The 27,781-nt window shown below is 43.1% G+C and overlaps 3 protein-coding genes and 1 long non-coding RNA gene across 10 annotated transcripts; 3 read left to right on the top strand and 1 right to left on the bottom strand.

The window, feature by feature from the left end:
- The first annotated feature begins 253 nt into the window (after window positions 1–253).
- LOC138405249 (uncharacterized) lies at window positions 254–715 on the top strand. Its single transcript, XR_011238934.1, has 3 exons — window positions 254–388; window positions 435–552; window positions 605–715. It is a non-coding gene; the product is annotated as an uncharacterized lncRNA (long non-coding RNA).
- A 14,452-nt stretch (window positions 716–15,167) lies between these two features.
- On the top strand, window positions 15,168–19,396 carry LOC109643446 (V-set domain-containing T-cell activation inhibitor 1-like). Of its 2 annotated transcripts, none has more exons than XM_069512425.1 (8): window positions 15,168–15,664; window positions 15,896–16,032; window positions 16,775–17,092; window positions 17,288–17,554; window positions 17,734–18,030; window positions 18,247–18,345; window positions 18,425–18,455; window positions 18,883–19,396. In XM_069512425.1, the coding sequence occupies exons 2-8, from the start codon at window positions 15,969–15,971 to the stop codon at window positions 18,935–18,937; spliced, it is 1,131 nt and encodes a 376-aa protein (XP_069368526.1). In that variant the 5' UTR covers window positions 15,168–15,664; window positions 15,896–15,968; the 3' UTR covers window positions 18,938–19,396. The 2 variants fall into 2 exon arrangements, with proteins under 2 accessions (XP_069368526.1, XP_069368525.1); XM_069512424.1 differs by lacking the exon at window positions 15,168–15,664 and adding an exon at window positions 15,768–15,834.
- Window positions 19,397–19,410: 14 nt separating this feature from the next.
- Window positions 19,411–22,648, top strand: LOC109643445 (V-set domain-containing T-cell activation inhibitor 1-like). The gene is made up of 6 exons (XM_020108567.2): window positions 19,411–19,616; window positions 19,860–20,186; window positions 20,498–20,764; window positions 20,845–21,153; window positions 21,486–21,578; window positions 21,690–22,648. The coding sequence occupies exons 1-6, from the start codon at window positions 19,550–19,552 to the stop codon at window positions 21,761–21,763; spliced, it is 1,137 nt and encodes a 378-aa protein (XP_019964126.1). The 5' UTR covers window positions 19,411–19,549; the 3' UTR covers window positions 21,764–22,648.
- Window positions 22,495–27,643, bottom strand: chrnd (cholinergic receptor, nicotinic, delta (muscle)). 6 transcript variants are annotated; one of them, XM_069512413.1, is made up of 14 exons: window positions 27,589–27,643; window positions 26,969–27,091; window positions 25,876–26,021; window positions 25,567–25,611; window positions 25,337–25,446; window positions 25,008–25,163; window positions 24,773–24,882; window positions 24,444–24,644; window positions 24,219–24,330; window positions 23,969–24,083; window positions 23,585–23,795; window positions 23,157–23,275; window positions 22,718–22,899; window positions 22,495–22,687 (listed from the first exon to the last, which is right to left on the bottom strand). In XM_069512413.1, coding segments are annotated over exons 1-14 (1,671 nt in total). In that variant the 5' UTR covers window positions 27,629–27,643; the 3' UTR covers window positions 22,495–22,686. The 6 variants fall into 6 exon arrangements, with proteins under 6 accessions (XP_069368514.1, XP_069368515.1, XP_019964122.2 ...); XM_069512414.1 differs by having other exon boundaries at window positions 22,495–22,675; XM_020108563.2 differs by having other exon boundaries at window positions 22,495–22,899.
- Window positions 27,644–27,781: the final 138 nt, after the last annotated feature.

The following is a 27,781-nucleotide window of genomic DNA, read 5'->3' as shown; positions in this document are numbered from 1 at the left end:
ACAGGCAGATCATTGTGAACCGGACCGAGGTCCACGGCCCCCACGAGGTCTCAGAGCAGTGGAGGCAGCAGGTGGAGGATGTGTCAGCGTCAGGCAGCCTCACGCTGCACCACTTATCTTCACATCACCAGGGAACGTTCACCTGTGAACTCAGTGACGAAGAGGAGACGCATCTAATCAACAGCTACGTGACCATAGAGACCGAGACAGGTAAGACCCTATGAGACGTTTCTACAATCTGTGATTAACTGTGATGCTTCAATGAGCTGCTTTAAGATATGGACACATGGTCGTTAACACGACTCACTGTGTCCAGACAGGTCGAGTCTGGTTCCTGCTCCAGAACATCACTGAGCTACGGTTAGCTCAGGTTAGCTAGGTCACTAAGGTTAGCTAGTGAGCTAATGTTAGCTCAGGTTAACTAGTTCACTAAGGTTAGCTCAGGTTAGCTAGGTCACTAAGGTTAACTAGTTCACTAGTTAGCTAAGGTTAGCTAGGTCACTAAGGTTAACTAGTGAGCTAATGTTAGCTCAGGTTAGCTAGGTCATTAAGGTTAACTAGCTAACCTGAGCTAATGTTAGCTCAGGTTAGCTAGTTCACTAAGGTTAACTAGTTAACTTCAGCAGTTTCTTTGTCTGAGTCCAAACTGATTTTGACGTCACACTGAAGACACATCACTTCACCACTTTGTTGATGCTACAATACTACTCACTGAAATTAATCTTGTGTTTTTCAGTTTCAGATTCAGTAATTGTGATCATAGTACTCACTGTGGTATTAGCAGTTGGAGTTGGAGTTGGAGCAGTATTCTACTTTAAAATACTAAAGGTAAATATTCATATTTCTAATAATTCTGCTCTTCATTTATTATGTGTTGTTTGTTCTAATGATTCTTTCTTTTGAACTCAGATCAAATGGATCAGGTACAAAATGAAACAAACCCAATCACCATCTCCAGAGAGTTTAAAGTTAAGGTAAGTTGACTGTATATTCTGTACTGGGAATAACAACATGCTGCTCTACAGAATAACACTGTTGTCATGGAGACACTGTAAACTACTTTATTCTTGTCACGTTGCTCTAACAGCTTCATCTCAGCTTCATCAGCAGACACATCCTAAAGCATCAGTTTCTGACGGCTTCATTCAAAAACCACAACGATATTAGAGAGAGAAAGAAAATCTGATACCGATATATAGACTTGATATTTTACAGTTTAACCATCAACTGTATGATAAATAACTCAAATACAAACAAATACAGAGAACTTGAATAAAAAAATGTGAGTTTCATGTCAAATGTAACATGGATTAATATCGTTCATTCTGTGAAATGAACGTTTCTATATCAGCAAACATGAAGCAGATACAGATGTGTCTGTGAACGTCTCGGCTAATTATGGGTGCCTTGCCAGCTGGCAAGTGGCTGAAAACGGGCGTTTTTCAGCCACTTTTTTTGTCTTTAAACACTTCTCCTAGCCACAAACGGAGTCCGACAGACATGATTTTTACATCTGGTGAAAGTAGAGTTTGTTTCCTACGCACACATGCCACTCTGACATCTCTCGGTGCAGTAGTTTAGGCTGAGTCAATTTACCGAGAAATCTTTTCCGGTCTCACCTCTCCATTGACTCCCATGTTAATTTCTGGAAAAAAGTCAGAAAAGGAGAAATACGAAGAAACATTTCGCTCCCACGGTCTCATTTCTAAACTCTCTCCCGCCAAAACACATCTGTACGTTCGTGGAAGTCTTGGGATTCTCATAATGTTTTCATTTCTTAGATAGGACCTATAGTTTTTGAGTTACAAGCATTTGTTTGAAGAGTGGCGCTAGAGCAGCGCCCTCTACCGTTTTCATTGACTTCAATGGAGATCACCAAAAAAGATTCCTGATGAGAAAACTAAATTTCTAAATCGCTCTTACGGTCTCATTTCTTAACTCTTATGAAATAAAAACATATGTGGACGTCGGCCAAAGTCTTGTGATTCTCACAATGTGTTCATTTCTCAGATACGACTTATAGATTTTGAGTTAGAAGCTTTTGTTTGAGGGTTGGTCTGAAACCAGTTTTTGTCTCCAAAGTGTGCGCGCAGCAGGTGTTCCTCATCTAATCAGTGAGTAACCATAGCAACCCCATAGACCGTCAGAGGTCAAGTCTCCTCTATAAATTTACTAGATTCAAAGATTTTGCCACCATCCGCTTTGGCCCAGTGGTTAAGGCACTCGGATCATGTGACGTGAGTCTGGGTTCGAATCCGGGTGAGGGTGGTGGTTTTTGCTAAATTTTGGAGCATATAAATAAAAGTAAAAATAAGCCCCCCCCCACCCCCCCATAGTAACTGGATGTTATCAGGAACATGTAATGGGCCTTTATTTTGAAAATAAGCCCCCCCCCCCCCCCCCCCATTATAATAGAATGTCACAAGGAAGTCTATACAGAGCCTTTATTTTGAAAATAAGACCCCCCACCCCCCCATATTACAAGGAAACATGTACAGAGCCTATGTTTAAGCGTATAAATAAGCCCCCCCATCCCCCCCCCATAGTAACTGGATATTACCAGGAAGTCTGTACATAGCCTTTATTTTGAAAATAGCCCCCCCCCATTGTAATAGAATGTTACCAGGAAGTCTGTACATAGCCTTTATTTTGAAATAAGCCCCCCCCCATAGTAATAGAATGCTACCAGGAAAGCTGTACAGAGCCTGGTTTTTCAAAATAAAACCCCCAGATGGTTACAGGATGTTCCCAGGGAGCTGGGAAAAATAGTGGATTTTCAAAATAAAACTCCCAAATAGTTACAGGATGTTCCTAGGAAGAGTAAAAAAAAAAGCTAGAATTTCAAAATAAAATCCCCAGATTGTTAAGGAATGTTTCTAAGAAGCCTAAAAAAAGCTGGACTTTCAAAATAAAATGCCCAAATAGTTACAGGATGTTCCCAGGGAGCCGGAAAAAAGAGTGGACTTTCAAAATAAAACTCCCAAATAGTTACAGAATGTTCCCAGGAAGCCTGAAAGATGCTGGATTTTCAAAATAAAACCCCCAAATAGTTATAGAATGTTTCCAGGAAGCCTGAAAGACACTGGATTTTCAAAATAAACCCCCCAGATGGTTACAGGATGTTCCCAGGGAGCCGGAAAAATGATTGGACTTTCAAAATAAAACTCCCAAATAGATACAGAATGTTCCCAGGAAGCCTGAAAGATGCTGGATTTTCAAAATAAAACCCCCAAATAGTTACAGAATGTTTCCAGGAAGCCTGAAAGACACTGGATTTTCAAAATAAAACCCCCAAATAGTTACAGGATGTTCCCAGGAAGCCTGAAGGAGGCTGAATTTTTAAAATGAAATCCCATGGATGGTGATTAGACCTTATAACATGGTTTCTCTCTGTCTCTGAAATTGGTAAAGTCAATCAGTCACCACTCTGGATCATGTGATCAAAATGCAGCTTTTATACATGTCTTTCTTTCTCACTGTCTCACTCTCTCTCTCAGGGTCTCTGTCCTTCGTCTTAAAGGAAATGTCTCTGTGTTCGAAGCAAAGCCGGCGACGAGCACAAGGCACCCACTCAAAATGTCTCGGCAGGAGAGATTTTCTAGTTTCATCTGTTGTTTCTGTCATTTCCTGGAGGAGATGTTTTTTACTTTCAGGTTTGTGGAGCAGAAGCAAAAGTATAAAGAAATGCATGATATGAAAAAGAAGTTAAATTGATTCAATAAGATTAGGAGAGAAGAAGATGTCCTCATGTTTGATAGTTTCACATCTTCTGCAGTTTTTGTTTGTGACTGATCTAGGAGATTAAGATTTCAGCAGCTCTGAATTTTCTTCATTTTGTTTACAGGTCACCCAATGAAGAGAATGATGAGGACACGAGACAAGAAAGAAATGAAGCCTGAGTTAGAAAAAGACAAACAAATATCTCAGGATGAAGAAGATGAAGACGTAGAAGACGAAGACTTCAACTTGGAAATACGAGCAGAATCCAGGTGACCTGGACAATATCCTGCTGACGTCTTCTCATGTGAAAGACAAAGTGCAAACGGCTTCAGTCACTGAACCATCAAATCCATTTGAATGAAGCTGCTGGTTTAAGGTGGAGACAGTTGCTTTAAAGGTCCAGTGTAAGATTTTGGTGAAAGAGATTTTCAGCAGAAATGTAATATAAAATAATCCTAGTGATGTTTTCACTGGTTTGTTTCATCTAAATTGTATGAACTGTAGTTTTCTTTACCATAGAATGAGCCCTTTATATTTAAAACTTTATATTTACATGGAGGAGGTCCTCTATGTGGAGGCCGCCATGTTTTTTACTGTCGTTTCAAACTGGACCAACTAAAACCTTTTGAGTTTTCATGACGACTGAAGTTCACCACAGGTTCTCTGTCATGTTTGGAAGGGGAGAGTGACATGAGGAGTATCCAGCTGCAACATGAAACTTCACCTCTAGGTGTCACTAAATTCTACACACTGTACCTTTAAGTCTGTTTTAACTCTGAATCCTGAATGTACATTTTTGTTTTTATATTTGTTACTGTTTTGTATTTGTACATATTTTTATGGAGTTGTACTTCATCGACTGTTATGGAACACTGAAAGATGTATTAAAAGTAATTTCTATGAATCTGTGTGGTATCTTTCTGTATTTAACACATTTAGGACATGACTGCTCGTGACTCTAGAGAACTTCTAGCTTGTCCTCTAGCGCCACCTGCAGTTGAAAGCTTTCATTTATCCATTGAAATCTAAGTGAGTGTACAAATGTCTGTTCCTCTGGCTCCACCGTGTGGTCATTGGTTGTTCCCACACTTCCTGAGGTCTTCTGTGGTTCCTCTGGACTGAAGAACCAAAGGTGACGAGGCCCCTGGGAAAGTTTTCCTGAGGAACTTCAGGTGGAAACGTCTCTTTGGGAGAAGGTGTCGATGAAGGGTGTCATGTTTTCATTATTTGAATGGATTGTGTAATATTGAAAATGTTTGAAACTATCTTCTTGTTGTTTGTTAGGTGTGGCTCTGTTATTTTAACTACATCTAACCAACTAACTACACACAGAACAAAGAGGGAAACTATATTTTACCATTCAGGTACAAAGCAGTAAGTTACTCAGTGTTTAAATCTTGAATTTGCACCGACTCATCTGATTCACTGAAGTTATGTCCAACAATTAATGAAACTGATGTTAAAATGAGAATTTAAAACACATTTTATTTTTATTCTCTATTTCTCTATTGTTTTTATTTAGTACATAACAATTGTTGTTTCTTGCTCCGCCCCTATCACGTGCACTACCTAACCCCAGGAGAGGTTTTAACAGAGAGAGGGAGAAAGAGGGAGAGAGAGAAAGAGGGAGAGAGAGAAAGAGGGAGAGGGAGAGAGAGGGAGGGGTGAGGGAGAGAGGGGTGAGAGAGAGAAAGGGAGGGAGGGAGAGAGGAAGAGAGAGAGGGAGAGAGAGAGGAAGAGAGAGAGGGAGAGAGAGAGGAAGAGAGAAAGAGGGAGAGAGAGAGAGAGGGGGAGAGAGGGAGAGAGGGAGGGGTGTCTCCAGGATGGAAAACAGATAGAGTTTCTGAACACCCTGAACTTTCAATGTTTCACCAGTTTGAACTTTACACTGAACAATGTCTGATAAGCTGATTGTAACTCTAGAGTCTGAACCTCAGCTGCTCCCAGTCAGTCTCATGCAGTCAAACCTGCTGCTCTACATATTTATTCTCTCTCTCCGTCCTTGAATCCACTTTCAGTTCTCCCACATAGAATCTTAAAGCAGGATGTCTGAGTTCTGGTCTCTGCTCCTTGTGTTGACCCTCAACATGTGGACTCTCACCACAGCAGGTACGTGAAGTCTGATCTTATTCACAAATGACGGATTCTGTTTCAACGTAGTTCTTTGTACAGGTATATTCATTTTCATCAGACTAAGCAGGAAACATGAAACATGATTGATAAAGGTTTAACAAAATGTTTTGTTGTTCGGGGGTTTTATAAAAAAGAAAAACACTTTGTGTGTGTGTGTGTGTGTGTGTGTGTGAATAAATCTCAGCACATAAACACTCAAACACTAAAGATGAAGAGATCCTCTCATTAAGAAAAAAGAAACAACAATCATCAAATTTTTGTTGCTGAATTCATTTTACTATATACATATATATATATATATACATATATATATATATACACATATATATACGTATGCATGTATATATGTATATATACTGTATATATAATAGTAAAATGAATCTGTGATGAAGTTGAAAGAAAAAACATCTTCCTTCGTTCCAAGTGTTGGAATGTTACAGAACCAGTTTGAACACATTCCACAAACGATCCAGAGACGTGATGATACTTCTAACTTTCTATCAGAGGTGGGAAGTGACAAAGTACAAATACTTCATGACTGTACTTAAGTAGATTTTTCAGGTATCTGTACTTCTACTTCAGTAAATAATGTGAGTACTTTTCCAACCTCTGCTTTTTATTCTATATCTGTTTTTTTAATCCATTTGATGATGATGTCATCATGATCTGAATGATTGGTTAATGGAAATAAGCTGTAAATTGTGTCTCTAATGTTTTTGGTTGTAAAAGTGAAAGCATTGAAACACACACACACACAAATAGGATAATAAGAAGATTCAGTCTAAATTTCCAGATCCTAAACTTTGATAACTTTCAGTCCATGTTTTAGGTTTGACAGTAAATGTACGTCACATGTTGGAATGCCTCGTGTGGCAGGAAGTAGTTTTTGTCAAAGCAGCTCTGATAAACCTCCTGTATGTTAACTGTCAACAGACAGACAGATATTTCCATCAGGATATTTACATTCACAATCCGTCTGAGAGCAAATGCACTAATTGCACTTTTAAAAAAAGCTTCTATTCACCACAGTTGATCCTGAACTGGTTGTTTTTTTACCCGGTGTCTCACAGATGTTGACATCTCCTGCGTTTTGGCAGAGATCTGCATCTTACCCTGCAGTTTTCAGCCTGGTACAGACCCAGTCGTCCACTGGATGAAGGTAGAAGCAGGAGACATCTATGTCCACTCCTACTACAAAGCTGGAGACCAGTTTGCACACCAGAGCGAGCGCTTCAGAGGCCGGACATCTCTGTTCAAAGAGCAGATCTCCAGAGGAAACGCGTCGCTCAGGATGACGGGGCTGCAGCTTCAGGACCAGGGCAGATACAAGTGCTACGCCAGCACCTTCAGTGGAAGCACCAAGGAGTCATTCATCAACCTGAGAGCAGATGGTACAGAAACTCACAGTGAATACACACAAACTCTAGAAATGATATTTGTCTCTTATTGCTGTCACCTTGTTTAACATTTGTACCGTTGGGTTGAGTTGAAGCCTGAAACTTTAGCTTTGGACGTCTCGTTGCTTGTCGGCAGCATCACCTCTTTGTAAAATGGTGAGTCACTAAAGTGCAATGAATGCTGGGATATGTTGGACGGGGAAGGATCCACTCGTTGGAGCCTCGGTCTTCAAATGCAGCCCCTGAATTGAGACACAGCTGATGTCAGCAGCTCCACATGTTGGCTCATATGTGACATGTTGAATAATAATCACAACGTGTCACATGGATGAAGAGCTCCAGAATTGAGGCAGCAGAACATTAACACCTGGGCGGCGTCCAATGGGTCAATGAGTATTTGTCCTTTTGATTGTTCAGTTACGTAGTTTTCTTGGTTTATTCAAGGTGGTTTTTTGACATTTGACCACACAATGAAACGCTTATGAGTGTTTGCACTCACAACACACTTGAACTTTCTTTACAGGACAAATGTCAGAATGAAAGCAAGTAAACTTAGAGTATGTTTTTAAAGTTGACTTCAATATACTTAACACATGATGTGTGTTGTCTTTGCCCTTCATGCTGCCGTGTGCTGAGCTCTCAGATGCAGCGCAGGCATCCAGCTGATAAGATTTCATTCCGAGGGAGAGAAGCCTGGGCCTCATTCAAGGTTATTTGAACAAGGTCATCGAGGAGATTAAGTGCACACGCACAAACAGACCTGGTGTCACAGCTGTGCTGCCTGCAAAATAAAACACAACACTTTGTAAAACCTTGTGACAACTTCAGGGGAAGTTAGGATTTTCTCTGGTTCAAAGGTTTTATTGTCTTATGTTGGCAATGAAAATCTTAAATCCCAGGCACCTCAAGCAACTCAACATGCAAGTGTCATAAAATAAGATAAGAGTAACTAAAAATACAATAACATAGATTTGTGCAAATGAAACTAGTTTTCATCACATGACAGTTTTTTGTGCTCATGAATCGACCTCGATGGAAAATGTGTAAAACACTCAGAGTTTTCTCACGTGTGATATGATCAGATGTACCGTGTTCCATGAGCAAGGTTAACTCTGTCTGAAGTATTATGAGCCCGATGCAATGAAACTGGTGTTTAGTTTTGAATAAGTAGAAAGTATTGCATAGTATAAAGAAGTCTTTCGAAGTATAACAATATTTGCAAAGGTTATAATCATATTTTTAGGGTTAGAGTAAATATAGATTATGTGTTTGACAGAAATCAGACTGAGCCTGAGATCTGTTGAACAGAAAGAGCTCCACCTCCCTGTGAATCCAAAAGAAGTAATCTGGGTTGAACACGGGTCAAAAGGCCGAAGTGAACTCAATGCAACAATAGTCAGTTCAATGATTAACATCAATAAACAGGCTGAGGATTGACGCATGATTTCCTGTAAATAGTAAAAAAGTCATCTGATCATTCAACTGAGCTTCCTGAAGCAAACTGCAGCTTCTGGAGGAGGGAAGTTGGAAACAAGCATTTTTTATTCAAAAACAAAGTCTCAGGAAAGAGGAGTTTGTGTTATTTCTAATCAGTCACAGGAGATTCACCACAGACACAACAAATGAGGAGCAGAGAGACTTTTCTCTCACATCACCAGGTGGTAAACACCTTCCCCACAAAGTGAATCTTTGTTGTGTTGCAGCTCCGGTGCGTAACGTGGACATGGAGCAAGAGGAGAACAGCTTCACCTGCCGCTCACAGGGGATCTACCCCGAGCCGGAGCTCACCTGGTCCACCAGCCCTCCGTCCAACGTGACCCTTCAGAGGGAACCCACGGTGAAGAAGACGGAGCAGCAGCTCTATGAGATCAGCAGCAACCTGACACTGTCAGACACAGACACTGATCTGATCTGCACCGTCAGCACTCGCAGTGGCAGCAGGAGAGTCATGTGGCATCGACCCAGTACGTTGAATCTGCTCTATGGAGCTGAACCTTTGCTTGTTTCACCGTACTGCTGCATATTTATATCTGCTCCTACAGATAACATCCATTTTCTATCAGTGCTGATGATCTTCTGAATCTTTACTTCACCCGTCTGTTTCTCTGTTTGTCCACTGAACTGATTTCCACTAAACTTGTTGGGAGGATGGGACGTGGGCCAAACGTCACTCAGTAGAGCTCAGACCTCCACCGAGGCCCAACAGTCTCCTTATGAAGCCACGTTTTGATTCACCAGGCCCAAGATCTGCAGCAACTTTCACACACTCATAAATATCAGTCCTCTGAATCTGTCACATTCGTTTCTTTAATATTCATCAATGATTCGCAGGGAAATCGATGAAACTGTTGAAAACCGTCCTCTCTCACAATGGTCATGTGAACAAACAACAGATCCTGGATCCACACAAACATGTGATGAGTTCTTCTCTGACCCTGACCCATAACACATCTTTCTACCAAGTTCCATGGAAATCTGTCCACTAGTGTTTGTGTAATGTTTCTTAAAATCCAGCAAACAAATGGAACATTGAACAGATCCATTAGTTCTCTTTCTTTAACACTGGACACGTTTGGACCTTTTCACTGAGGACTGATGTGTGTGAAATGTGCTGCAGCTTGAATTGAGTGTTGGGCCTTGGAGGAGATATCAGCTCTACTGAGAGACCTTCTAGTTCAAGTCATCAGTCCAAGGCCACACCCTCCTCCAAATGAATGTGATGATAGAAAATGTTCAGAGTCACATCCGAGCCTGAAACCACATTCTGATAATGATGAGATGATTTGATCTGTTTTCTGTTCAGCTCCCGTCCATGTGTCACACGGTGAAACAACAACACTCCACTGCACTGCTCCAAACATCAAACCCCCGACACACCTCGTGTGGAAATTCAACCACAGGCAGATCATTGTGAACCGGACCGAGGTCCACGGCCCCCACGAGGTCTCAGAGCAGTGGAGGCAGCAGGTGGAGGATGTGTCAGCGTCAGGCAGCCTCACGCTGCACCACTTATCTTCACATCACCAGGGAACGTTCACCTGTGAACTCAGTGATGAAGAGGAGACGCATCTAATCAACAGCTACGTGACCATAGAGACCGAGACAGGTAAGACCCTATGAGACGTTTCTACAATCTGTGATTAACTGTGATGCTTCAATGAGCTGCTTTAAGATATGGACACATGGTCGTTAACACGACTCACTGTGTCCAGACAGGTCGAGTCTGGTTCCTGCTCCAGAACATCACTGAGCTACGGTTAGCTCAGGTTAGCTAGGTCACTAAGGTTAGCTAGGTCACTAAGGTTAGCTAGTGAGCTAATGTTAGCTCAGGTTAACTAGTTCACTAAGGTTAGCTCAGGTTAGCTAGGTCACTAAGGTTAGCTAGTGAGCTAATGTTAGCTCAGGTTAGCTAGTTCACTAAGGTTAGCTAGGTCACTAAGGTTAACTAGTGAGCTAATGTTAGCTCAGGTTAGCTAGGTCATTAAGGTTAACTAGCTAACCTGAGCTAATGTTAGTCTGAGTCCAAACTGATTTTGACGTCACACTGAAGACACATCACTTCACCACTTTGTTGATGCTACAATACTACTCACTGAAATTAATCTAATGTTTTTCAGTTTCAGATGCAGTAATTGTGAAAATAGTACTCGCTGTGTTGTTAATAGTAGCAGTTGCAGTTGCAGTTGTAGTTGCAGCAGTATTCTACTTTAAAAGACGAAAGGTAAATATTCATATTTCTAATAATTCTGCTCTTCATTTATTATGTGTTGTTTGTTCTAATGATTCTTTCTTTTGAACTCAGATCAAACGGATCAGGTACAAAATGAAACAAACCCAATCACCATCTCCAGAGAGTTTAGAGTTAAGGTAAGTTGACTGTATATTCTGTACTGGGAATAACAACATGCTGCTCTACAGAATAACACTGTTGTCATGGAGACACTGTAAGAGTATAAAGAAATGCATGATATGAAAAAGAAGTTAAATTGATTCAATAAGATTAGGAGAGAAGAAGATGTCCTCATGTTTGACAGTTTCACATCTTCTGCAGTTTGTGTTTGTGACTGATGAAGAATAAAAATCTAGGAGATTAAGATTTCAGCAGCTCTGAATTTTCTTCATTTTGTTTACAGGTCACCCAATGAAGGATGATGAGGACACGAGACAAGAAAAGAAAGAAATGATGCCTGAGTTAGAAAAAGACGAACAAATATCTCAGGATGAAGAAGAGGAAGACGTAGAAGACGAAGACTTCAACTTGGAAAGACGAGCAGATTCCAGGTGACCTGGACAATATCCTGCTGACGTCTTCTCGTGTGAAAGACAAAGTGCAAACGGCTTCAGTCACTGAACCATCAAATCCATTTGAATGAAGCTGCTGGTGTGTTTCATCTAAATTGTATGAACTGTAGTTTTCTTTACCATAGAATGAGCCCTTTATATTTAAAACTCTATATTTACATGGAGGAGGTCCTCTATGTGGAGGCCGCCATGTTTTTTACTGTCGTTCCAAACTGGACCAACTAAAACCTTTTGAGTTTTCATGACGACTGAAGTTCACCACATGTTCTCTGTCATGTTTGGAAGGGGAGAGTGACATGAGGAGTATCCAGCTGCAACATGAAACTTCACCTCTAGGTGTCACTAAATTCTACACACTGTACCTTTAAGTCTGTTTTAACTCTGAATCCTGAATGTACATTTTTGTTTTTATATTTGCTGCTGTTTTGTATTTGTACATATTTTTATGGAGTTGTACTTCATCGACTGTTATGGAACATTGAAAGATGTATTAAAAGTAATTTCTATGAATCTGTGTGGTATCTTTCTGTATTTAACACATTTAGGACATGACTGCTCGTGACTCTAGAGAACTTCTAGCTTGTCCTCTAGCGCCACCTGCAGTTGGAAGCTTTCATTTATCCATTGAAATCTAAGTGAGTGTACAAATGTCTGTTCCTCTGGCTCCACCGTGTGGTCATTGATTGTTCCCACACTTCCTGAGGTCTTCTGTGGTTCCTCTGGACTGAAGAACCAAAGGTGACGAGGCCCCTGGGAAAGTTTTCCTGAGGAACTTCAGGTGGAAACGTCTCTTTGGGGAGAAGGTGTCGATGAAGGGTGAGGGATAAAACAATAACTTCATTCTAATGTGCAGAGCTGCTCAGCTCGTCTGAGGTCAAATCGATTTGAGTTTCTCTGCTCAGAACATTGATCTTCTTTGACTGCTGCTAAAAACCGGGACATCACTACTCACCCAACACCCCCTCACCCCCGGTGCATCAACAGAACTCACCCCGTGTGTGGACAGCTCTCTGCGGGGGAACTCATCGGTTGTGAAGGGGTGGCGTTGGACGGGACTACCTTGGTGGCGGGTCTGGACCGAGCTCACCTTCTCCACTCGGTCCAGATAACAACCACGGCGCCGCTGTGACCGACCTTCTCCCCCACAGCGAGGCCGATGTCCCCCACGCTGCAGGGGGAGGTGGCAGAGATCTTCACACCGTGTTTGAGGGTGAGATGTTTAAAACTCTAGACATGGCGCCTGCCACAAACACACAAACACACTAAACTATAAACTGCTGCGAGATCACGTGATTATTAAACTGTGTGAGAATACAACATTCAATAGTGAGAAAATAAAGCAGATGAAACGATTTAACGTTCAGACACCAGCAGCTCCACACACACTCACTCCTCCAGGAGGGAGGGAGGGAGGGAGAGGGAGGGAGGGAGGGAGAGAGGTGAGAGAGAGAGGGAGGGGTGAGGGAGAGAGAGGGAGAGAGGTGAGAGAGAGAGGGAGGGAGGGAGGGGTGAGGGAGAGAGAGGGAGGGGTGAGAGAGAGAGAGAGGGAGGGAGGGGCGAGAGAGAGAGAGGGAGGGAGGGAGAGAGAGAGAGAGGTGAGGGAGAGAGGGGTGAGAGAGAGAGGGAGGGAGGGAGGGGTGAGGGAGAGAGAGGGAGGGAGGGAGGGAGGGAGAGGTGAGAGAGGGAGGGAGGGAGGGGTGAGGGAGAGAGAGGGAGGGGTGAGAGAGAGGGAGGGAGGGGTGAGGGAGAGAGAGAGGTGAGAGAGAGAGGGAGGGAGGGAGAGAGGGAGAGAGAAAGGGAGGGAGGGGTGAGACAGAGAAAGGGAGGGAGAGAGAGAGGGAGGGGTGAGAGAGAGAGAGAGGTGAGAGAGAGGGAGGGAGGGGTGAGGGAGAGAGGTAGAGAGAGGGAGAGGGAGGGGTGAGAGAGAGAGGTGAGACAGAGAGAGGGAGAGAGAGAGGGAGGGAGGGGTGAAAGAGAGAGGGAGGGAGGGAGAGGGGTGAGAGACAGAGAGAGAGAGGGAGGGAGAGAGTGTGTTGTGTTGTTCTTGTTGATGTCAAGCAGACCACGTGATGATGGAATAAAAACACAAACCTGTAGCTTCAGTCTGGACCATGGATCATTCTCTCCTCCTCCTCCTCCTCCTCCTCCTCCTCCTCCTCCTCCTCCTCCTCCTCACTGCTGACAGTGGATTTGAAGACGTCCGAGTCCGAGTCGACCTCTGAGCTCAGTAAAGTTCATGTGGAACTCACTTGAGTCTCTGATCTCTTTACTGGAGCTGGTGTCACTCAATGTACAAAGCACATTATTCTTGTCAGTATGTCGAGGTGAGACAGTTTGTCCATTGTCTCATGAGGAAAGTAAAACGTTACACATCCACAGCACAAACAGCAAAGTCTGTGTTTAACTTTTAAAAAGACATCAGACTTATGTCAAACTGCGGAGAATTAGGTTGATTTGGTGAAAACAGGAATTATATGACACTTGTTTTTACGTATAAGGCAACTCTTATTATTATTATTCAAAAAGAGGAAACAATATGTGTTAAAATTATGCTTTGTTTTATTTAGCAGTAATAATGATTATTTCTGGTCTAATTTACTTTTCATACCAATATTGCAACAACTAATAAAATAAATAACAATGTGATAACATTTGCACACTGTACCTGTCTGCACTGATCTCCACGGTGACCTGCTCAAATGGCTCTAGAACAGTGCATGCCTCCTGCAGTACCTCCCATTCCTCTTGGCTCCGAGGATCAGCACGTGCATTGATAACAGCCAGGAAGGTTTTAGCATGTGGAAGGTGGAGTTCCACCTTGTAACACATTCTTGTTTGAGCTTCAGCTCCGACATGCCCATCTTTTGTTGGGTAGATTTGAGCTCTTCTGTGGCTGTTGAGCTCCTGTGGAAGAATTCCACTATCATCTTCACTTTGTCAACAATGGGCTTCATAACCTTCAGAGCTTCTTTAACAATCAGGTTAATTGTGTGTGCAAGACATGGGTGGTGGGTCCATTTCAGGGTCTTAATTGCTTTGGTTATGTTAGCTGCATTGTCACTAACGCAGCAAACCACTTTGTTTTCCACATCCCACTCTTTTTGCCACTTTGAGCAGCTCCTCTGCTAAGTTCTCAGAAGTGTGTCTGCCACTGAACTCAAAACAATCCAGAGGACGGGACACTATCTTGTAGGTTTCGACAAAATGGCGAGTAACTGACAAGTAGGATGTGGTGGTTCGAGATGTCCAACTGTCAGTTGTTGGAAAAACTGTTGTGGCTTTTTTAAGCCTCTCTTGCAATGAAGCACGCTCTGTGTCATATAGGCCTGGGATGATTTTTTGGGAGAGTGTTTTCCTGCTTGGAATTACAGACATTGGATTAAGTGCACGAGTAAATCTTCTGAATCCTTTATCATCCACGATTGAAAATGGTTGGAAATCACGTGCGACCATTTTTGCCAGTTCTTCATGCATAGCGATCTGTCTTGCTGGGGTCAGAGACGTTTGTAAAAAGTGGCTCAGAGAGCTCTGGGTTGAAGGTTTAGGTCGGCCCAGTTGTGGTGGTGGTGTTCTGGATGATGTAGACCGTGCAGCATCAGCAGCAGCAGCAGCAGCAGCAGCAGCAACAGTTGCAGTAGACACACTGGCACCTTCATTAACAGCAGGTTCACTTGCTTGTCTTTTGTCTTCAGTTTGCACTGAGGGATGAACAGCTCTCATATGAGCTGTGCAGGTTGTTCGTGGAGCCTGCTCTATATGAAACTTGAATCTTGCAGACTCTACACTCTGTGTTGTTGATGTTATTTAAAATGAATCCAAATCTTGCTGCGTTTCCTGTTGTCACCACATACAAGTCTTATCACTCAGCATCATGTCTCTGTTCGAGCCTCCTCTCTGAAGTGACCGACACATCATCTGTCAGTTGATCTTCATTCAGATCACAGTGAGAGGAGCTCGTAGCTTTAAGATCTGTTCTCCAGTAACAGACACAGAGGAGCTGAAGCTGGAAACGTTCACTGATTCTGATTTCACGGATCAACGAGTCAAAAGAGAAACGTTGTTAAAACACAAACTGCTCTTGAGGTGAACAACGAGACACAAGTCAGGAGGACGTTTGTTTCAAAAAGTTCAGGGAGGATGTTTCAACCTCTTTATATACAGTCTATGGTTTCAACTGTGAGGAGGGGGAGGGGGAGAAGTGGCGCGAGACCTCCGCGAGCAGAGGCGCGAAGTTTTACAGTTTCACTTTCTGGTTGATGCTGTCGCAGGCTCCTCAGTGAACGTAAAGTAGTTCAGTCTGAACCTCTCTGTCTCTGTGTTCTCTCTCTCTCTGTCTCATTCAGTCAAACCAGGAGTTTCCTCCGTGTCTCTCCTTCCTTGGATCCTCCTTCAACTCTCAGGTGAACTTAAAGCAGGATGTCTGAGTTCTGGTCTCTGCTCCTTGTGTTGATCCTCAACATGTGGACTCTCACCACAGCAGGTACGTGAAGTCTGATCTTATTCACAAATGACGGATTCTGTTTCAACGTAGTTCTTCACTTTACTGTTTTAGACTCATTTGATTCATTGTTGACAATGGTTTGTTTTTTAATATACTATTGAACCTGCACTGCCCTGGAGAAACCATATTTCACTCTCCACTGCATAGTTGTACTGTTTGGTTAGAAATGACGTCACGATCACAAAACTATAGAAGAAAAAAGACTCACAACAAACAACAGGTAGCTAATAGATAGCTAATCATGTAGCTTATGAACTCAAACATTTATTATGATCATCAGCTTTATCCAGTTAGTTTTCATAACTAACTAATAGTGTAACGTTTATCTATTTAAAATGGACTAGTTTTAAAAAACTAAACGTGTCCTGGTTCAAGCCTCATTCTTCATGTCCTTATTATACTATTACCTTTTAGTGCAGGTGAATGAAACTCAGACACATTTAATGAGGAAGGGGGGGGGAGGGGTGAGTGAGTGTGTTCAAGATGAATTCACAGCGAGAACATGGTTTACTTTCTGAAACAGGAAGGAAGTAGTTTTTGTCAAAGCAGCTCTGATTCACCTCCTGTATGTTAACTGTCAACAGACAGACAGATATTTCCATCAGGATATTTACATTCACAATCCGTCTGAGAGCAAATGCTCTGATTGCACTTTTAAAAAAAGCTTCTATTCACCACAGTTGATCCTGAACTGGTTGTTTTTTTACCCGGTGTCTGACAGATGTTGACATCTCCTGCGTTTTAGCAGAGATCTGCATCTTACCCTGCAGTTTTCAGCCTGGTACAGACCCAGTCGTCCACTGGATGAAGGTAGAAGCAGGAGACACTCGTGTCCACTCCTACTACACAGCCGGAGACCAGTTAGCACACCAGAGCGAGCGCTTCAGAGGCCGGACATCTCTGTTCAAAGAGCAGATCTCCAGAGGAAACGCGTCGCTCAGGATGACGGGGCTGCAGCTTCAGGACCAGGGCAGATACAAGTGCTTCACCAGCACCTTCAGTGGAGCCAAGGAGTCATTCATCAACCTACACGTTTATGGTAAAACAAAGACAAATAAACAAAACACAAGCAAACTCATGAAACATTAATATTCAACATCAACAGATATTTAGCTTTTGTCATAAATACTTTACACCTGGAATTATAATGAGACCTGAGTTAACACCATCAACATGAATCTACAGAAGCTCGAGCTGAGGGAGTGGAAACTTCACTCAAGTTGTTGTCTTGCAGCTCCAGTGGGTAACGTGGACATTGAGCAGGTGAAGAACAATATCACCTGCCGCTCAGAGGGGATCTCCCCCGAACCAAAGCTCTGCTGGTCCACCAGCCCTCCGTCCACCTTCCAGTACGTCACTGAAGTCCAGGGGGCTGAGCTGCAGCTCCACAACATCAGCAGCACGCTGACACTCTCACACAGCAACGATGAATTCACTTTCACCTTCACCTGCACCGTCAGCAGTGGCACATCCACCAGGAGAGCCACTTTGTTTAAAGAAGGTAAGAACTGCTCCACAGTAACTAAGTACTTTTACTCAGTTACTGCACCGACGGTCAGTCATCCCTCAGAGAGGGTTAGGATTGAATCAGGGAACAGGCGACACCTCGCTGTGATTTACAAACTAAACATGTACTTGTTTAATACTTGTGTGATTTTCTTCTCTGTTTCATTTCTATAGTTTCAGCTTCTATGGATGAGTTTGACGTTGAAACAACAATCCACTGTGCCGCCTTCAACTCTTCCTTCTCCGCCCTCGTGTGGAAATTCAACCACAGTCACATCATCGTGACTCGGGCTGCAGCTGACGGCTCCCCCGAGGTCTCAGAGGAGTGGAGGTCGCAGGTGAAGAGCGTGTCAAGGTCCGGCAGCCTCACGCTAAAGAAGCCAGCTGCAGATCGAGAGGGAGTTTACACCTGTGAACTCAGTGTCGCAGAGGAAACTCTCGTAACCAATACTGTTCTCAAGAAAAACAAAGGTAGCATCAAGTTCTAGAACGTTTAGTCTTTAGCCGGTTCCAGACTTGAGCTCTGGAGGGTCTGGACTTTCTCTGGAGCTTCTCACATAAGCTCCTCCTCAGAAACTGAGTTCTCCAGAGTCACATGTCTGGAAGCAGCTTCAGTCAAACATCCAAACACCAGAAACCTCCCCCGGAGGAGGGACAGTTCAACTAACGGACTTTTCTTTATTTCAGGGGCTTCACTCAGTAATGGAGGAATTGCTGCGATAACCATTGGTATCATAGTTTTACTAGTTGCTGTCATAGTTGTTTTCCTGTGTCTTCGGAGAAAAGGTAAAATAACACTCTGTCGACATGTTTTCATTCTTTCTTGTATATTTGTATGATATTGATTCGTGTGTCTCTGTCTCAGGTCAATGCAGAAACAACAGAAGCAGCGACGGGTCAGTAAAGTTTACACCTGTTTAAATACTCACATCTCATTCCAGCTTCATTTTCTAGAGCAAACTGTAATTTATTCATTTGATTTAACTTTGACCCTCAAGTTAAAATCAAACAGCAGCATGAAACGTATCATTCAGATGTGACGTGTGGGGTCAACCCCCCCTGACAACACTGTTGTTGGTTAGTTTGACGTTTTGTCCGGCGCCATCTTTAAAAAAACAAGTTGCCATATTTGGAGGAGTGAGGGGCGGAGCCTGGATGAAGCCCCTCCTCCACTGAGCTGTCAATCAACCCAAACTCATCAGAAACTCAAAGATACGAATGAGTTTTATCCCTGAATCTTACACACACGTGATGTGATGGTTGATTCGGTTTTCATTCTTCCTTTACGTGTATTTAATGTTGAATTTCCTTTTATTTTTACAGCACAACAGAGGAAACTGTCCAGATGAATCGTGTGCAAACCAACACGGACTCTTGAGGATGTTCCCTCTTTGGTTCAAAGCTGTAGAATAATCCTCATGATGTTTTCACTCGTTCATAAATCTTTATATTTAAATACTTAATATTGAAATACTTTATATTTAAATACTTCATATTTAAATACTTCATATTTAAATACTTTATATTGAAGTACTTTATATTTAAATACTTCATATTTAAATCTTTATATTTAAATAATTTATATTTAAATACTTTATATTTACATGGAGGGGGCCCTCTCTACGGAGGCCGCCATGTTTTTTACATTTGTCCAGACTGAATAAACTAAAAACCATTTGAGTTTTTATGAAAACTGAAGCTGCCACAGGTTCTTCTTCATGTTTGGAACTTCACTGCACTTGAACTTATTTTGTGAGAACATGAAGTAAACGATCTGCCTCAATGTGTTTCCATAAAAACTTTATGTGTGTAAATAAAAGAGTTGTGTTGAATCGAACTGCCTGAGGCGTCTGCTGTGTCAAACCTGAATTACTCGTCTGTGGGCGTGTTGACGGGAACGAAGCTGCTCAGCTGCTTCAGGAGGAAATAAATAATTTTCTGTCAGACAGACGTGTGAAGTGGAGGCTTCATTTCTCCGTCACTGTTGCCGATGGCTGCGTTCAAGGTTTGTCTGCTCTGTTCCCTCCTGTGGATCGTGGCTGCAGAAGAAAGAAAAGGTGAGCACTCTGGAATATTGACTCTATTTATCTTGGATTTGTTCCTGGAGACGAAATGAAGCTCACACTTCTTTTTTATTAATTATACAATGTAAAGTATTTCACTGTGTATGTTTCTTCTATTGTACTTTTACTCAGATGTATGTATTTGAGTTAGTAGATACAACTTGAAAAAGTACAGCAGGGCTGTTGTGGACCGAGTGGATGAGGAATGTCTCTTGAACGTGTCGTCTGTGTCTCCAGAGGTCACGATCACATGTCGGCCTTCGGAGGAATGCGTGCTCCCCTGTCAGTTCGAGTCCGACGGCAAAGGTGCGAGGATCATGTGGTACAGGAAGAAAGCCGTGGTGAGCTGCACGCGCTACGGCAACACCAGTTTTGCGATTGACCACAAATCGCCGGCCGATAAATACAAGGGAAGAACGGGGCTGTTTGCAGACCAGGTCCTGGAGGGAAACGCCACACTGCTGCTGAGAAACGTCACGCCGTACGACCAGGGCAAATACTACTGCATCACCATGACCGCCCCCCGCATCGACAAATCCAGCATCATCTCCCTTGTCGTTGAAGGTACCGGCTGGTTTACAGAATCACTGGACTGTGTTTACATTTCGTTTCTTGTAAATTTGATTGAATTTTCAGTTTTTGCAGTTTTAAAGGTTCAACTATTCAGCTTTTGACCACTAGCAGCGCTGTTGAGCTCGGCTGCGAAACAGAAATCTGAAAATAATCGACCCAAAAAAATAAAGAGTTACTGGTCTTCAGTCCTTTTGATTAGAACTCATTATGGGATTATTTCTATTATTTAGTTCATTAAAAGTTTAAGAGTTTAAACAAAAGTCGTCATCAGCTCAGCTTACTTGAATTTTTACCGTTCGTAGCTCCGGTCCGAGAGGTCGACATCTGGTTCAGTGGCGACTCCGTCATCTGTGCGGCTGAGGGAATCTACCCGGCTCCGACAGTCGCCTGGTCCACTGATCCTCCCACTGATGCTAAACTGAACAAGACAGAGATCCAGGAAAACAAACTCGGGTTCTACGACATCCAGAGCGACCTGAGGCTGAAGGGAAACCTCACCTCAGATCTTACGTACATTTGTTGTGTAACCTGCGGCACCAACAGAAAAACTGCTTTTCTGAAACACGAAGGTAACCGAGTTTAGAACCTTTTGTTTTTTTATTACTGTTAAACGTGAAGAAAACGTATATCTTCTTACTCTTCGCTGTAGCCTCAGTCGCGGCCCCTGTAGGTGGCGTAGTGCAGATTTCCTGCAGTTTGCCTCGCAGCATCCAGCAGAGCTTTAATCTCACCTGGAGGTTCAGACTCTCGGGTCCCGTTGCATCGATCAGCGTCGTGGGACAGAAGCTGCAGGTGAAAGTCTGGGATCCGTGGAAGTCTCATGTCCTGTCCAACTTTTCTGCTTCGAACGGTCTGCACCTGCACAACCTGAAGTCCGAGCACCAGGGAAACTACACCTGTGAGATCCGCACACCTGAAGAAACACACGTCACCTGGACTGACGTCACCGTAACTGAAGGTAATGACACGTCAGAATATTGGTGAGCGTGTGAACTTCTACAAGCTGGGCAGTGTGGAGCGCCCTCTGGTGGTGGTTCTGCTTTTGGTTCCAAGTATCCTGAACGGAACAGTTTCAAGAACCACAGATAGTTTAGGGGAAAAAAACCGTTGCGAGTGTGAGAAATTGAGAGTCTGCAGCCGGCGAGCGGACGTAGTCACAGTCGTACATTCAGACCTGACGATGGCGCTAGTTCCAAAGTTAAGGATTTCACAAAATCCTAATGATTCATCCAGTGACAACAAAGAATATTTGTATGATTGAATCATCGTCATCTGTTCTTCTAATTTCAGAATCGTATCATTACTTTTACATCTCCATCATCGCTGGACTGCTTTATTTCCTATTTCTGTCGTACGTGGCTTCAGCGATTCTCGCATACATCAGTGAGTTATTCAACCAACGAGCTCTAAGTTTCAAACTTTTCATGCAATAATGTTTTGGGTTAATTCGCTTTCTCATCCTAAAACGTTTTCTGAACTTTTATTCTTTTATAGTCATTAAATTGAAGCGAGCCAGAAATCGACCGGACGACAGAGACGAAGCCAGCGAGAGTTTGAACGGGCAATGAAGTGAACTGTTGTTCGGCTGCCGACTCGAAAACAAGTAATGGATGAATTTTAACAAAACTTCAACCGGACTCTGGACAATAAGGTCGGGAGGATAATCCTCATTAATTATACTGTGATGGTAGAATCTGTGTTTTTATATCTCCGGATAAAAACTATGAAGAACTGTGGAAGAATTTTATGTTTTAATATTTTAAGTATAATCATGAACTGTAAAAATGTGATCATGTATATACGATGATTTTATTTTGCCTTTTGGTGTTTATCCCTGACTAATCCAGTCAAATTTATCAAACTTAAAGGTTCAGTGTGTAGACTCTAGTGACATCTAGTGGTGGAGTGTCATGTTGCAGCAGGTGTCGGCCGACTGGTCATTCTTATCACCATCATGATAAATATCAAATACTGTGTCACATTCAACAGTTTGGACTGAAACACCGGGAACACTTCGGCTTCACTCTTCGGCAGCTGTCCATCTTTATTTACTGTCTGTGATCAAACCTCTGTCCTGAAACCGAACTGTACAAACTGACAACACATAAACATTCAACGAACTTTTTATCAGCATGTTGTTCGACAGTATTTGTCACTTCATTAGTTTAATGAGGAGGAATCTACACGACGACACTGATACCTGCTTACAATCATATTCTAAATGTTTCTATGCTGCTTATAAATGGAGACTTTCAAGTGTTAACATCATGATAATAAAACACACACAACAAAAATAAAATTAAAGATGTCGGCTGACTTTAAATGTTTATTCAAACCACACAAATCAAATTAAAACACTAGTGTAATTATTCTGTTGTCTACTTTTAATTTTAAAAAAAACACACAACTATGCACCTGGACCCACAAATAATAAAGAGGCAACAAATTCTAGACTCACATGGCAGTGAGTGTGTGTGTGTGTGTGTGTGTGTGTGTGTGTGTGTGTGTGTGTGTGTGTGTGTTACAGCAGCCGTGGGTTCTCCTCTCTGTAGTCGTGTGTGTCTCCTTTAAAGGGGAGGTGTGGGGGGTGGTTGCAGATTCCCATCAGGAAGATGATGATGGTGCCGAGCGTCATCACCGGAGTCACCAGGAAGAGGCAGAGTCGATCCACCGTGCGAGCGATGCCGCTCCAGTTGTCTTTCTCCTGAGAACACACGGTTACAAACACACAGTGTCACAGTGTGACAGAGTTTTATGGTTTCAACGTCGACTTTGTTTTATTCTAACTCAACGTCTTCTTCTAGTTCATCTCATGTTTGTGTTGGAACAGAGTTTCAGGGTCGAGTGAGGAGGTCGAACTCTTCCCCACAATTCACCATCGACAGACTCCTGCTTCTCCTCTCTGTCTGTGTGTGTGTGTGTGTGTGTGTGTGTGTGTGTGTGTGTGTCTGTGTGTTTCACCTCGTTGTAGTCGTTCTTGTTGCGCATGTGTTTGATGATGTAGTTTGCTCCGTCCACGGCCGGCTTGATCTCTGCGTACAGCTGCTCTGTCATACCTCCGTCTTGCTGTGGACTCACCACTGCAAGCATGCACACACACAGACACACACACACACAGACACACACAGACACACACCCTTGATGAAGGAGGTCAGACACATTGAGGGACTGATATCTACGAGTGTGTGTGAGGAGGAGCAGCTTGATTTTTCGTTATGAATTATTATTGTGCAGGGAAATTGTCTTTGGCTGCAAAATGATAAAACAGTGAAAATAAAAACAATCGGTTTGATAAAACCGACTCTGAAGATCATGAAGTGTAGCAGAGCCCCGTGACCAATGACGAAACATGTTTGAATACTGTGACTCGATGATGTCACTGGACGTACCTGCAGCATGTGTGGTCCGTGTGGTCAGTCCGTGTCTCACTGACTGTTTCTCGAACATCAGCTCGCTGCGGGACTTGAAGCTGTAGTACTCCTCCGCCGCGGCGATGTACCCCACCGAGCTGGATCGCCGGGGCAGCGCTCGATCCCAGTGTGGCTCCTCATCCGCAGGGTGGGACATACGCAGGATCCGGGGCAGGCGCTCCAGGAAGAACTGGACGAAGAAGAGGGGCAATCGAAAAACTGCAGATGATACCGAAGCAGGTCTGAAACGTGATGCTTAAAAAAAAAACTCAAGACGCTTGAGTCTTCGAGCTGCAGCAGGAGAAGATCAGTTGTCTTTTTAAATGCAGACTGTGTGTGTGTGTGTGTGTGTGTGTGCGGTACCTTCTTGGTCCACTCAGACATGACGTGCGTGCTCGGTGTCCTGAAGTGCAGGTTGAGGACGACCACACAGTTCAGCACCACCACTGTAACCAGCACCATGATGAACATCAAGTATCTGAGACACACACACACGAGTTCAAATGAATAAAGACGATTCAACTGAAAATTCAATATTTCATCCGTGTGTGTGTGTGTGAGTGAGAGTGTGTGTGAGAGTGTGTGAGTGAGAGAGTGTGTGTGTGTTACCTACTTGACAATAAGTGGAACAGACATGGAAGTCTCCGGGAGTCTTTGAGAAATCAGCAGCAAAAACACAGACTGAGCCAAGAGCACAGAGATGGACAAGGTCATCTTCTCACCACCTACACACACACACACACACACACACACACACACACACAATAGTCTTCCTCAGTATTCATCTTCTGTTTAAATTCCTTTAATCGGAGGTATGGGGGGGGGGGTGTGCACTGACTGTCAGCGGGCAGGTAGTAGACGAGCGAGGCCAGGAAGGAGATGAGCACGCAGGGGATGATGATGTTGACGATGTAGAAGAGCGGTTTGCGTTTGATGACCAGGTAGAAGGTGATGTCCTGGTGCTTGTTGCTCTCCATGGGAATGTGTTTGTACGTGTTCCTCTTGGCCGGTCGGTGGATGATCTCCCACTCGCCGTTTTCTGCCAAAACCAGTGAAACAGAGAAACCCAGAATGAGGTTTGGGTGTTTAGGATTAACTCCACTAACTCGGCCCGGCGCCCCCTGCAGGATTACTGAGACAACTCATTTGATTCGATGTGTGTGTCACCTGTGAAGCTGGCCGGGTCGATGATGATCCACTCCACCGTCCACTTCCTGGTTTCGTCGGCATCTTCCTTCAGCAGCATCCTGATCTCTTTGGCGTTGTAGGTCAGAGAACTGCAAAGCAACATGGGAAACGGTGTGTTCAGTTTCCGGTTTATAAACATGACTGATCCGTGTTTCCCTCTGAGGTGAGGATGACGAATGAAGTCTAGATTGACACCGAGCGGTTTCTGTCTCACGTGAACTTGAGCGTGCAGTTCTGCCAGTCGAAGGGGAAGTAGTTGACGTTGATGGAGCAGGAGGAGCGGAAGATGGCGGGAGGCAGCCAGTAGCAGAGCCCAGTGAGATCGACGAGCACGTTACTGTAGTAGGCCACCTGGAACTGGGCATCGTTACTGAGGAGAGGCAGAGGTTTGATCTGAATCAGCCACACACACACGAGGAGGATCTCACTATAGATTCAGAGACTACACCTGAGATATGTTTACACGTGTGTGTGTGTGTGTGTGATACACATGTTGTATTTTGTCTCCGCACACACGGACGAACAAAGAAAACGGAACCTCACTTGTTCTCCAGCACAATCTCCGGCAGCCACACCATGCTGGACGGCAGGCGAAGCATCTCGATGCCATCGAACTCTGTTGAGTTCCACGACAGCCGGTAGTCGGTCCACATCTAACACATGCCACAAGGCAGAAACACAAAATACACAAACACCACAACATGTGAGGATCTTTTAAACGTGGTGTGTTTATTTAGAGGATCTGCACAAACAAACATTTTCCTTTTACGTACATGATCGATCCATACGTTTGTCAGCAGGGTCTCGTCTACTTCTTTCTGCAGAGGAAAGACACGAGACTTTGGTTTTATCTTTACATCATCATATCATTAAATTGTGGATCTAGTGAATTGAAATGTTACACAAGGAGACCGTCGGGCCTCGGTGGGGGGACGAACTCTGCTTCGAGAAATTCTAATCCGTTAAATATAACGAGGTAAAACAAGCTCACACTAAGAATGAAAGTGTTTCTGTAGAAAAAACTTCATTTCACTAAAACAGTTAAGAGACACACACACACTTTAAAATACACTTCCTGGTACCAGAGAGATGAGGTTGGAGAGCGTGAGGGCGAGGTAAACGTCGACGGCGTCCTGCTGCCTCTCTGTGGGACGCAGCTCTTTGTTGTATCCTCGCTCTTTAAACAGGTAGTTGATCAGACGCTCCTCCTCGTTCCTGCCCCAGCACTCTGACACACACACACACACACACACACACAGTTTACATCAAAAGGAAATAAGGATTTCTGTTCTCGTGCAGGGAAGCAGCAAGAACACAATTCACTACATTAACGTACAGTACACGGCAAATACAAGACAGAGTACAAAGAAAATATTCCTCCACAAGCAGTGTGTGTTTGTGTGTGTGTGTGTGCACGTGTGTGTGTGTGAGAATGCCTACATGCTGCTCAAATGTCAGTCCACTGTGGCAGCTGCTGTGACACCAGTTCCCTTCTACAGAGCTCAGACTGAAGCTGGCAGACATTTCTCATCTCCACACGTCCACACAGTCATGTTTGTTTATCAGTTTGTTTATCAGATTGTTTGTCAGTTTGTTTATCAGATTGTTTGTCATTGTGGATATTTAGATTTCCTCTTTGTGAAATTGAAGCCGTCTGGAGGAGGTTCCTCTCAGCTGTTTGGATTTAAGTTAAATCTCATTTCTGACACTTGATTCTTTATCTAAAGTTGTAATGAACGGCTGAAACAAACTGATTTTCATTTCCTTCTGTTTTCACGATCAAGGAGTTAATTAGAAATAAATAAATAAAGCAGTCAAAGTCAAAAAAGTTCCAACAGCCCAGGTCAACGTATTCAAACAGCTTCTGCAAATATTTGCATTAAAGAAGCTTCATCCAGTTGATTTTCTGTGATTTTCCTTTAAACTACTTAAATTGTCTGATTGATTTTCAGGATTGTTGACAAACAGATTCATCTGTCGATTGACAGTTTGTGCAACTTCGACGTGAAGAGCTGACACAACTTCTCAGTGCAGGGGTCCACACGAACGAGTGTTTACAGATGACACCAACACTTCCGCTGCTTTAGTCATAAAAATGTTTTTATCACCGACTCCAACTTTGGCTTCACATCAAAAAGTGACATCCGGTGAGAATTTAAAGAAACGATAACTCACCAGATGAGAGCAGTGTGAGGAGGAACACGGTGCCGAGGGCTGCACGCTGAAGCTTCATGTCTGACTGAAGGGTCCCCAACGACCTTCTGCCGAGAGACGGACCGACTGAGTGACAGGAGGCAGCTGCAGAAACACAGGAGGAGAAAATAGAAAAGAGATCGAGCAGCCGGCTGCTGTCACCTCCACACTGTACAGGAAACAGAGTGTGTGTGTGTGTGTGTGTGTGTGTGTGTGTGTGTGTGTGTGTGTGTGTGTGTGTGTGTGTGTGTGTGTGTGTGTGTGAGGACGACAGAAATATCACACAAATGGTATCGAGTCAATGAATTCTGTGATAAGTACTTTGAAATTTGAAATAATGTCATTATCAATAAATCTTTTAATTTGTGCCTAAAATGATGAGTCACAGAACTTCATGGTGTTTTTTTGTCGATATCAAGTTTCACTTTAAAATAACATCACAAGAATGATGGTATTTTTTTCTATTGTTCTCTATACACACACACACATATATATATATATATATATATTTATATACATATAAAAGTTAATGGACAAGCTGTGTTAGAGAGAATGGATTTAAGTTTCAGTTAAAGTAAAAAATACTGAATCCTGTCACTCACCTGAAGGAGAATCTGAAGAAGTGTTTTTAGTTATTAACATTAATGGTGTTCTCTCTATATACAGCTTCACTTTTTACTTTTGGGCTCCTGGTATCACCACACACTGTTTGTATATTCAATTATTATAACACAGGAATATCTGAAACGCAGAGGAGGAGTGGAGCTGAATTTAAAGTGGAAAGAAATTCTGATA

This window comes from Paralichthys olivaceus, chromosome 17 (genome assembly GCF_024713975.1).
Source record: "Paralichthys olivaceus isolate ysfri-2021 chromosome 17, ASM2471397v2, whole genome shotgun sequence".
NCBI classification, from domain to species: domain Eukaryota; kingdom Metazoa; phylum Chordata; class Actinopteri; order Pleuronectiformes; family Paralichthyidae; genus Paralichthys; species Paralichthys olivaceus.
Note: the sequence above shows the minus strand (reverse complement) of the source record. Positions and strands in the feature narration are given on the sequence as shown.

Excerpts from the sequence above, each read along its gene's own strand:
- LOC109643445 (XM_020108567.2), top strand. The coding sequence starts at position 19,550 with ATGGCTGCGTTCAAGGTTTGTCTGCTCTGTTCCCTCCTGTGGATCGTG. Across the intron at positions 20,765-20,844 it reads TGCTTTTCTGAAACACGAAG|CCTCAGTCGCGGCCCCTGTA; the intron begins GTAACCGAGTTT and ends TCTTCGCTGTAG. Across the intron at positions 21,154-21,485 it reads TGACGTCACCGTAACTGAAG|AATCGTATCATTACTTTTAC; the intron begins GTAATGACACGT and ends TTCTAATTTCAG.
- LOC109643446 (XM_069512425.1), top strand. The coding sequence starts at position 15,969 with ATGTCTGAGTTCTGGTCTCTGCTCCTTGTGTTGATCCTCAACATGTGG. Across the intron at positions 16,033-16,774 it reads GTGGACTCTCACCACAGCAG|ATGTTGACATCTCCTGCGTT; the intron begins GTACGTGAAGTC and ends GGTGTCTGACAG. Across the intron at positions 17,555-17,733 it reads AGCCACTTTGTTTAAAGAAG|TTTCAGCTTCTATGGATGAG; the intron begins GTAAGAACTGCT and ends TCATTTCTATAG.
- chrnd (XM_020108563.2), bottom strand. The coding sequence starts at position 27,628 with ATGTTAATAACTAAAAACACTTCTTCAGATTCTCCTTCAG. Across the intron at positions 26,022-26,968 it reads CCTCACACTGCTCTCATCTG|AGTGCTGGGGCAGGAACGAG; the intron begins GTGAGTTATCGT and ends TGTGTGTGTCAG. Across the intron at positions 24,883-25,007 it reads AACTGCACGCTCAAGTTCAC|TTCTCTGACCTACAACGCCA; the intron begins GTGAGACAGAAA and ends GTTGCTTTGCAG.